General features: G+C 42.7%; 1 protein-coding gene across 1 annotated transcript; it reads right to left on the minus strand.

The window, feature by feature from the left end:
* Window positions 1–2,258: 2,258 nt before the first annotated feature.
* On the minus strand, window positions 2,259–5,139 carry PFDN4 (prefoldin subunit 4). Its single transcript, XM_005235931.4, has 4 exons — window positions 4,926–5,139; window positions 3,826–3,933; window positions 2,978–3,121; window positions 2,259–2,655 (listed from the first exon to the last, which is right to left on the minus strand). Exons 1-4 carry the CDS (start codon window positions 4,947–4,949, stop codon window positions 2,524–2,526), a joined length of 408 nt encoding a protein of 135 aa, XP_005235988.1. The 5' UTR covers window positions 4,950–5,139; the 3' UTR covers window positions 2,259–2,523.
* Window positions 5,140–11,247: the final 6,108 nt, after the last annotated feature.

Consider the following 11,247-nt stretch of genomic DNA (forward strand, 5'->3'; position numbering starts at 1 on the left):
TGGGTCCTTTACTGAACTAAAGTCCTCATTGGTTTCATAGCTGCCACTGGAATCACAGTTAGATCTTATTAGCTGCCTTCTTTTTGATAATGAAGCCACATCCATACTATGGCCTATCTAGAAATCACAATAATTTTAAATAACTGCAGTCTGCACAGCCACGAATATGCTCAGAACAGCAAATCTGGCACAACAGTCATTTAGGAGTGAATTCTGAAGTGTTACCAACCAATTAATGAGAATGTGATCATTGCAGCCAAAGTTTCACCTTAATAAAACCAGCACCGGCGCTCACCGCCTAGGCAGGGGCGCCCTGTAGAACAGGCTCCCCAGGTCTCTGACGCCACCTGCTGGCTGCTTCTCATTACAGGTCAAACTCCACCCCTAGCTCAAGCTTTCACCCGGAAAAAGTCTTTTACATTTAGTTTGGTTTATAAAGGCGAGTGCATCGGATGGTTTACTTTAACACACCCAATGAGTAGTTTTGCTGTTTCGAAAACCACTCAAGATACCAGCACCTCCTAAGACCATAACTTTGCTCTCAGACAGCTTTGGACTAAGAGCTGTATCTAATGAAGCAGGATAAGATAATGAAGCTGAGTCACCTAAGTCCGCAATACTCCTGTCAGCTGCTATCAAATAACTGGGTACCTTCTTCTTCCTTTCGTGACTAAAATAACAACTCCAAGTCCACCCAGAACTGCTGTAAGTAGTTTGGCGCCAAACAATTGCCTAATTGTACAGAGGGTTCAGAAATTATGTAAAGGAACACCTATACCTCCTTGAAGGCCCAACACACCCGATTTGCTACAAGCACTGGCTGGCAGATAGAGCAGCAGAGTTGCCACAGCGCCCATATCCACATTTTACCCAGCAGTAGCTGGAGTATTCACTCAGGAAGTAAGGAAAACCTTGAATTCTTTCCTGAGACATAGGTTTGAATTGGAATCACAACCAGTTAGAAAAGAAGGTTTAAAATCTCTACAGTTATAGCCAGGGTATTTATACACATGTCCAGCAGCAGAAGCATATAAACCATTGGAATTATACAAAAAAAAAAAAACCCTACACACACACCCTGGGAAATGCCAGGGGTAAACAGAACATTAACCCAGCCTTGGCAATTTACAGCCATCAGTTGTATTACATCCAATGTATCTTAAGTGCTTGTGTTGAGGTATTAGATCTTCACTGTCAAAGAGTCTTCTGTTATGGCTCTGCTACAACTTATATACAGTGTTAATAAACTTACGTAAACAACTATGTAAGTTTCAATGCTGTAATCCATAAATAACAACGCATTGGTGAGCTGCTGCTCAGGTGCACTGAAGATCAAGTTCAGCATCACTACCCTGTTAAAACTACTTCAACAATAGAGAAACCAAGTGTAGGGGCCGTTTTTCTCCACATTCACACTGTTTGGAGATAATATGCAATTGACATGATAGCTAGGCATTAATCAGTTTATAAAAATATACTCATGTCACACTCTGATTATTTATATTAAGACAATGCCTGTAGATTAATACTGGGCCAACTGAATTCTCTGTCCACACTGTTTTGGAAAATATCTTAAAAAGTATGCTAAGATTTAATTTTTAAAAGCAAAGTCATAATGAGCAGGTATTTCCATGGAACAATACATTAATCAAAGCAGGCAAAAATCCAAAAGCAGAATTACAAGGAGACAGTACATATTTTTTTAAGGATTAAGTAGTCAGCAAATTAAGACATTTTAAGATTACATTCAACTCCACACAGCAACAGAGGCATAGTTTCAGGGATTTACACTGACATAGCAATATCATCAATGAACAATTATGGCATTAATTTGGTATATAGATGTGGATTTAGAAAATGACTGTTCAGGAAAATTAGAAGAAGTTAAGACTCACCGTTCTGACTTACAGCATCTTTTGTGATTCCCAAATACAAAGTAGTAAATCACTGAACATGACTGTAACTCCAAAAGCTTTTCCTCAATACCAGTGCGAGCCCTCCTTTCTCCCCTGTCAACTTGTTGCCACGTTGTGCACTGAGCTAACAGTGTTTATGCTATCTGAGCTAAGACTGAAAGACGAAGGATAGATTTAGTATTTCCAGGAAGGCTGCTAAAACCAGCTAAATAATGCCCTATATATTACAGAGAAGCTTTTATCAAACAGCCATTACAGTGCAAATCAAAAATTCCTCATTTCTATTGTTTCTATACTTAAGCATTTTCATCAGTGGAAATCAAGACCAAGGAAACTACAACATGTGCCTGACCATTACTTTATTAAACAACGCAAATATTCCAATCTTGATGCTTTACCAACAGTATGAAGCTAATTCTTTCCTGAACAAATAAATAACTGCAATAACCAAAATAAGAAAGCTCTCATTAAATAGATGGATCCCAAGACAGGAAAGTGAAAAACAAAAGAAAATAAAGTGGTGGATTTTTAAAAAACGTAATTGGAAGGATATTATCAAAATATTTAATAAAACAAGGAAAAGTTGTATGGTATATTTAGAACACCTTTAACTGTCCTCAGCCTCAAGATTTATGTTATTTCCAAACTTGGCATAGAGCTGAACTTTCAGGTCAGATAACACCCTCTGAATTGATTCCACTCGGGATTCTAATACTTCAATTTCTTCTTGTAAACTTTTCTGAAAAGAAAAAAAAAAATCAACCAGTTACGTAAAACAAGCAGAGTCATGTTTGTCAGTAACATATACAGAGGTACCCCGTTGCCAGCTTTGTGCTAAGTCAGGCTGTAAGACTTATTACAGGGCAAAACAAAGGCTAGCATGACTTTGTATACTGCCATCACAGTTATGACTGTGCATGCACATTCCCCTCCTCAAATCCTAAATCAAACGGAACTTTAGAAAGTTAAAGGTTCAAAAGATGAACAGGTTATCCCGTTCCAATGCTCATTGCACTACAGCGGCCAGTACAGTAAAGGACCTCCCTTTTGCCCCAACCAACCTTTGCCTCCTCCAGCATCTCTTGCGTCTCTTCTTGGGAATGACTAATGAAGACATCTCCAATTTGGTAGGGTATCAGAAGTGAATCACCATCATCAAGCATCATGATGTCATCACAAGCATCTTCCAAATTCTGAAGTTGTTTCTATTTATCAAGACATAAGGCGGTCAGTGATCACTTTGTATTAGGTAAATTATTTCAATGGATACATTGTCATGCTATCAGCTGAATAACGGACTCAGTGAGTCCACATTTTGGGCAAAAATCCTACTCTCCAGCATGATATCAATACGTTTAACAGAACAGTTCCAGAGCTGTAATTTAGCGTAAGTATTAAATTCAATGGAGCTGTACCAGCAGAAATTTCTAATCTACGCTCATTATCTGTCATTAAGAGGATAATTAACTGCCATGGCGAGAGAAATACAGCAGATTTAAATGTCACTAGTACCTGATACGCTCTTACACAGGAATTTTTTAATTTAGCTAGAGAACAGAAAAAAGTAGTAAAGATGGCAAATATCAATTACTTTATTGCTAAAGTAGGACTGCTCAAACACCCGGCACCTTAAGCCATCAAGGGAACATCAACAGCCACTACATATGTAGATAATGTTTCATATATGACAACTAAGTAGTTCTAAGAACTGCACACAGAAATATACCACTGGCCTTTATTTCTCATGACTTTTTCCACTTTCATGTTCTCTGGCTATTTCCAAAGCATCAGAAATCCCGTATTAGAAGCAAAGCATTACTTACAGTAATCCACAACCCCCATTTTCTGCGTTACAGCTGAAAATTAATTCAGGGTAATGAAGAATAAGTGCTATTTGAAGCAAATATACCTTTTTCACTTCTATTTCCTCTTTCAGCTCTGTGATCCTACTAGTATTTCTTGCAAACTTGTTAATTTTCTGTTGGTCTTCAAAAGTAACATTGACATCTTCTGCAGCCTGCAAGGAGGAGAGGTCAAAATGAAGACTTCATTTCTTACACTACCGTAACTTGAAGCTCACTCCAAGGTTACTCCTTCAAAGCTTCTGAAAAAGTCTTATAGCCACTACATCCTGCTTATACACTTGATTCCTTAAGGCGCCTCCTCAAGGGCATCAGTAATAAATAAATAAAATAGCTGGGCAGAGGTGCTAGTAACATCCACCTAATGCATCAGCTGCCCATGGCATCCTAATGCCAAAGGTCGTCTCCTTGGCAGCACTGACAGCTGAACCTTGCACCGGACACCTCTGCTCCAAGATCAGCGCAGGGTACCGTGTACCACGTCGATGTAACCTGTCAGCACCATCAATTAACGCTAATTGATTAGCTGTCACGTGCGTAAGAGATCCCTGTAAGAGATCCGAAGCCGACAGAGCCCGCCAGACCCCCGGGGGCGGCGGCGGGGCTACGGGAGGGCCGGGTGCCCCCCGTGACAGGCGGCCTGTGCCGCCAGGACGCCCCTCTGCCGGTGCACAGCACCCTGCACCGCACCCTGCACCGGCACGGCCTCCGCGACCGCCGGTGCCACCAGCGCCGCGCTCGCACGCTCGGTGGCGCGTAAGCGGCTCCGGTAGAGCCGGGATAACAGCGCCCGGGCCTTAATGCACCGACAGGGGACCGGGGTATTGTCGGCAGGGCCGGGCCCGGCCCGGCAGCAGCCTAGGGAAGGAGACCCCCCGCCGGCCCGCGCAGGGCTGCCGCCCCGGGGCTGCGCCAACGGGGGGCGGGCGGCCAGGGAGGTGCCTCGGGGGTGCCGGAGCGAGGGGTGGGAGACGGCGCTGAGGCGACATGGCCGCGCCGCCCCAGCACCGAGAGACGACGGCACCCGACGGCCGAAGGGCCCGGCCGGCCGCCCCGGGAGGAGCTGAGCCCCCCTCGGGGGGAGCCCGCGGCGGGAGAGAACGGCCGGGAAGGGACTCAACGCCCGGTACCCTCCGCCCACACTCACCGCTTTCTTCATGGTGGCGGCCATGTTGGTAGGACTGAACTACTCACCCTCCCCACAGAGGAGGAGCTGGGGGCACGGAGGAACGAGGCAAGACGAAAGAAAACGCCCAGCGGCGCCAGCCCTGAGCGGCTCGGGGCTTCTCCCCCTTCCCAATCTACCCCTAGTCGGGAGAGCTGCGCGGAGAGACCACAGGACACACAATAATCTTCAAACCCCACCACCCCCCGGTAGCGCTTGGTACGTCCTGTTTAAAAGGGAAGAGCCCCGACTTCGCCCCTCCGCTGACACGGGGCTGTGGCTGCGGCCTGCCCGCGCTGCCGCCAGGGGGCGCCACGAGATGGGGCCTCGGCTTCCGGCCCGCGCCGGGCCGGGCCGGGGCAGCGGCCGCAGCGCGGGAGGGTACGAGGCGCCACCCGAGGGGGCGGCCCCGGGCAGGGGCGGGCTGAGGCCGGGGCCGGGGCCTCGTCCGAGCTGTCCCCAGCCCTCGCCGGCCAAACCAGGCGCCTTTCTGAAATGGCAGAGGCCTTCACGTTCAAATTATTGCAGAGGGACTTTTTAAGCAAAAATAAATGTTTTTCTGCAAAGGCTGGTTGACAGCTTCTGGACAGACACGGGGATCGTTGGCATTTATGCTGTGTAATTGTTTCCACATGCTTCAGTTTGTTTAGCAAAAATAAAAAAAACAAAAATGAGGGCAAAATAAACAGATCATCATAGCATTTCAGAGACATGGGGGAGAGGCCTGGCACCGCGTGTCCCTGATGCTCGGCTGCAGCAGTACGAGGCCCATGGCCCGCAGTCCTGGGCCCGGGGGATATTCAGGACATGAGGGCTCAAACTGACAGGATTCCTGAAGGTATCACACCGACCAAAGCTGGTCCAGCTGCTTCTGTTGGCAGCAGTGGCGGAGGTTCCTCAAGGCTGTGATCAGCTCCTGCCTGTGTCTGCCAAAACCTTATTGAAGAATGATCAGCATCCTGGGCACCCAGCAGCCTTCAAAAATTTAAATACACCTCAGCTACAAAGATTTCCAAGTGATACTGTTGTGCCAGTGTCAGGTGGGGATGGCAACAAACCTGCACTGTAAGATCGAAAAAGGTGTTTAAAAACATCTTCAGGTGTTTTGCTGTGATTCATCTTTTCACTCTGCCTTCCTGCGAGCTGTGCTTGAAAGTCATTAGAGTTAGACCCAAAGAAAGTATCTGGGTGCAGAAAGCCCAGGGCCCAGGGCAGCGTGCTTTTAAAGAGTCTTGCTTTGGAAAGGAATTTGGAAAGCTGAGTGAGAGTCTGCAGCTCACTGAGCAGTGTCTGGGGAGAGTTGGATCTCCAGAAAGAAAACCAAACAGCCCTGCAACCAAGGAGCTGTCTAGGGTCAGCGCATTCAGTCCCAGCCGCCAAAACTGCTGAACCTTTCCTCAAAGCTGCCGAGAATCACCTCCACCAGTTTGGAGTCCAAAGATCAAAACCATTTCCTGAAGGCAAAATTTATAACCTTTCTTTCTCAAGCCACGCTTTAAAAAACCTAATACCTTGTTTGCATGCAATGGTCTTGTTCTTCAAATACTTATTCACAATGTAGGATGCTGATGTACACTTCCTTGCTATCTGATGGCATACAAATTGACATCTCTCACCCCTCTCCTATCACCTGAACCATAAATAACTGCATGTTATCAAATGACCATTTTAATGAAAATATAGGAACAATGAATGGAACAGTGCTAGTGTTTGCTTGTTAGAACCTCTTGTTGCTGAGGGAGAATACAGCCCTGCAGCTGCAGAGGAGTCGTTGTTCCATGGTAGCTCATAAAAGTCCATTCCAAAGGGAATCCATGAAGAAAAAAAGAAGACAACACCCTACAGAAGAAGAGGTGTGTATTTCAAGTTTCCTATTAATTTCTTGCAATCAGGCCTTAATAGGAAGAGCTGAAATACGGCACGCTCCATTCAAGTCTTACCACATATTCTAACATCATTCTCTCTCGTCCTTGACTTTGTCCATCATAGATGGAAAAGTACAGCAGCCCTACTGCCTGCTAGAATGAAAAGTCTGGGTTCCTGCTTTATTACTTACAGAGATGGAGCTTACATCAAGGGTAAGCTCTTCATTTCGTAGTAGAGCTGCTTTGTGAGCTCTGTTTCAGTACCTGCTTTTTGCTGACTAAATGTAAGAAAGTCACCACTACTTGTGTGAAAGATTGCAGCAGGTTTCTAGCTTAAAAATTAGTTGAGGCAAAAATTTCAGAACTATCAAAATATTCTATAATGAATATTTACTGAATAAAAAAGTTCTGCTTTTTTCAGTTCAGAATAACTGCTCATTTCAAAATTCCTGTTACAAATTAGTAGAAAAAACAGAATACGAAAGAAAATATTTTGAATGGCCCCCAGACTAACCATCACATTTTATTTTAGTGCAGAATTTTGACTTGTTTCCCACTGAGGGAAAAAATTAATCACAAAATTTCTTCCTAGAAATTATTAATTTATGTAAAAATATAATGCTAATTCTCTCTTTTTCTCAGAGAAAAAACTTTCATGTCTCTGTCCATTCTCCTACTCTTCCCTAAGTCAGCTATCTTCTCTCTTCTTAAAGATTCTAGTATGAAAGAATATAGCCTAAACCATGGTTCTTTCCATGGATGAGTTAGCTGAATAACACGTTAGGTCCGAGCCAATGTAATTTCCTTCAAGAGAAAAGGAGTGGATTTCGTAAGAATGTGATGACTTGAAGGTTTTGAAAATAAATCTTTTTCTCCCACATGCTCAGGCAAGATCTGTGGTGTGAGCATGTTGCCAAGAGTAACTCACTGCAGACCTTTCCTATGTAAATAAAAGTGAAAACAGTGCACGAGTGCAAACATCTAGTGGTGGAGTAAGATAAACTCATTGAACTCAGTGACATCATTTCTCTTTCAGTTGCATAAAAGAACTTGCTCTTTCTTGTACTGGTCCTTGTTACTGTTGCAAGTGTGGTTAGCTTCACCTTGCACTTTGGTGGGATCCCTTCCATGGTGTGTATAACCCGCATGCCCTTCATCTTACATCTTCTTTGTGGTTCTTTTTCACATTTTCATTTCATGTTACTTGCTGTAGCCTTTTGCAATACAGCTCAGTGAGAAAGCCTTCCCATGATCTCTGCTGCCTAAGTGAGTTGTTTTGAATTACCAAACTCTTTGCCCTTTTCCCTGAAGTTACACAGAGTTCTTTCTCAGTCTTTGAGCATCTTGAAACACCACATATCAACAGTGTTTGTTAATACAAGATGCATTAGAAATGGAGAAATCTTAATGGGGATGAAGTGGTTGGTTTATCTAGATTTAGTGTTTATGAAGAGGATCCCTATTAGCAAAAGCTGCACAAAGTTGTATTATTTTAATTGTGCCAGTATACCAAAGGGGTACAGCTTCAATGTCATGTAGGTGCAGAGCTGGCAGTAGCATGGCATTTCCAATATTACACAACATGACTTATTATGGTATAATGGTCCTTATGCCAGAATGCCTGTCTGTCCTTCTTGTAGCAGCATTGCACGGGGAATGGAGGTTGAAGAAAAATAATCCCCTTCTAAGGGTGTGCTCTTCTTTTTCCATAAAAACATGCCAGCTCTTAATGATACAAGTCTTAAGTATTTATATGACAAATCCCCCTTAGTTTTTCTCTTTTTTTGTGGTCTGAGGAAAGGAAGGCAGATTTTCTCAGATTTCTAACCTTGTCCTTCCAAAGAAAGAAAACCCTCCTGTTAGTCAAAAGCAACATCAACATTTCATCATTCAAGCCTTCCCCTACGCTCCTATATATCCAGCATTAGAATTATTAAATTGCATTAACTCCTCTCTGCAAGTCATCCCAATGAACTTCACCCTCTGTGAAGGAAACTTTGCAGATAGTTCTGCAGCATCAGCTGGACCCGTGAAGCCAAGGGGAGTTTCTGCTGGCTGTTTGTGCCTGAGCTGGAACCTGGAGATTCCCTTTTGCTGGGAAATCCCTTTCTGGTTAAGCCCAGTAGAAGACCTTACTCCACCTTTGTGGATGGGTTATTTTGTAAGCATAGTGCTTTATACACCCATAGTCCTGGCCCAGCAGAACAGTTGTTGTCTCATGCTAGTTTTATTTAAAATAAAAGGTAAGAGCTATCTCTGCAACCCTGCCCTTCCTCATCCTACCTGGTGTCTCGGTATCAACACTAAGTTCAATAAGAACTGCTCACAAACTACCCGAAAATAGGTCTTCAATTATACCTGTACAGGTAGAAATAATTTATTTTCTAAAAGTAGCACTGTTAGTGTCAGGTTCAATACATGCCAGTTGGTATGTATTTCTTGAAAAATACATAAAGACGAGTAGAGTCCTGTTTCCTCCTCAGCCGTCACCCTGCTGGATTCTTTCATCTTAAAGCATTACAAATTTCTTTGCCACTGAATCTGGTGGCTGGTTCTAAACTTACTGTCAGTAATGTGCCAAATCTGTAGTGTTACTCAGCGGTTCTTAACCTGCACAAGTTTGTCTTTTTTATTTGTTTGTTTTGTTTTGTTTTGGTTTGGTTTGGTTTGGTTTGGTTTGTTTGTTTTGTTTTGTTTTGTTTTGTTTTGTTTTGTTTTGTTTTGTTTGTTTTGTTTTGTTTTGTTTTGTTTTGTTTTGTTTGGGGGGGGGAGTGTGGGCAGAACCACACTGGAGTTTGGGGAGAAGAGTTTTCCGCAGGGAAGTATCAGATGTGCTCATTTGATACTTTACCAAATAGAGTAATAAATATATTAAATGTTTTCCCAAGGGCCACAGTTGCATTCAGCAGTCATACATCTGAGGAAACTAAACTCTTCCCTAGGGAGGTCTGTGGCCAGGCATTTGAAAGGAAATAAACATCGGGATTTCAGGCAAAGGCTTTGTCAGACGAACTGCTGATGCAGTCTGCCCTAATCCCTCCAAAAGCAATGAATAGGAGTAACCAGGATGTGGCCCAGAGGGTACTGAGTTCAGTGAAGCATAGCCTGAGTGCCTTTTGCCTGACTAACGGTGAAGGGAGATAGAGATTTCATATTTTCTTACGGCTCTAATGAAGACAATAGAAGCAAAAAGCATGCAATTCACAGCAATTCACTAGTTAAAGTTCAAACTCATCTCTGTGGTTTTACAGAAGTACTGCTGGATTAATAGTATCTTTTACATATCTGTTAGACCTTTCATCAGAAAATACTCCAAGGCCGTAGACAAGGATTGTTTCACAGACCTCCTGCCTGCGATGAACAGCAGGGCTCCATAATAGTAAAAAAAATTTTAAATCTCCTATTTATTTCCCATTCCTAGGAAATTTTGAGACCAGATATTATTACCAAACTGTATTCATGGACAAGATGATGACAATAGTAATAACCAGCATTCTTCCTCTCTGAACACTTGCAAATGGTTGTAGCCATGGTGTTGTATATCATTCAGAAGGAATTGGCTGCAAATGCCATAGAGGCTACTAAGAGCTTGTTGGGGCTCTGAGTTCTGTACTGGCTTAGAGGGGAGACACCACTTACTTGGTCACTAACTTAGTCTCCTAAACCATCTGTCTCATATATTGGCAAGCGTTCAAGCTGCTAACCTCATGAGAGCATCAATTATTATCTTGGTATTTCAGGGGAATTTAGAGACCAAATATTATTATCTGTGAAACTTATTCTAGAAATATAACACAGTATAATACAAAAATAACATGAAATACTATATTGACACAATTATGCTTTATGAGATTTTATAACAACATAGTACAGGCACAATAAGATAAATATTTATTATTATAAGACAAATGTAAACAAAATGTGTAAGAATAATATTGGTCTTGTCTTTTCTTTGACAAACTGGCTAGTAGCTCACAGAAATAGAGCCTTCAAAATCCTAGCAAGTAACAAGCATCTGTTTGCTTTCAAAAGACTTGGTATGAGGTTAGTTTCACCTCAGCAGAAACACATCCATCAGACCGAAAGTAATCTGTGCAGACAGATTACAGGCTTAATCAACAAATCCAGTAAATTGCATGAGTTTGAGTCTGATTCATGTGTTTGTATAACCAGCTTTAGCAAATTCTCTCAAGAAGTCATATAACAACTATTTTTCCAGGCAAGTAAGACAGTCACACAACAACTAAAAGTTTCAGATTCGTAGATCTTTATTTTAAATTCCAAGTCTTGTTTGAACTAAAGGGACACTCAACATTTCCTGCTTCTGAAAGCTTTCCTTGTTTTTAGCAAACAGGGTTTGGTTACTTATCTGCATTGTAGAGTTATTATTGCCACTAAAACTGAAAATATTTTCATAATTTTTCAGGACCATAATACAA

This window comes from Falco peregrinus, chromosome 9, assembly GCF_023634155.1.
Source record: "Falco peregrinus isolate bFalPer1 chromosome 9, bFalPer1.pri, whole genome shotgun sequence".
NCBI classification, from domain to species: Eukaryota; Metazoa; Chordata; class Aves; order Falconiformes; family Falconidae; genus Falco; species Falco peregrinus.

What these genes read in the sequence shown, in the direction of transcription:
- PFDN4 (XM_005235931.4), bottom strand. Translation starts at nt 4,949, where the DNA reads ATGGCCGCCACCATGAAGAAAGCG. An exon ending in CCGCCACCATGAAGAAAGCG is followed by an intron (nt 3,934 to 4,925) that starts GTGAGTGTGGGC and finishes TCCTCCTTGCAG; the next exon opens with GCTGCAGAAGATGTCAATGT. An exon ending in AGATGCTGGAGGAGGCAAAG is followed by an intron (nt 2,656 to 2,977) that starts GTTGGTTGGGGC and finishes TTTTCTTTTCAG; the next exon opens with AAAAGTTTACAAGAAGAAAT.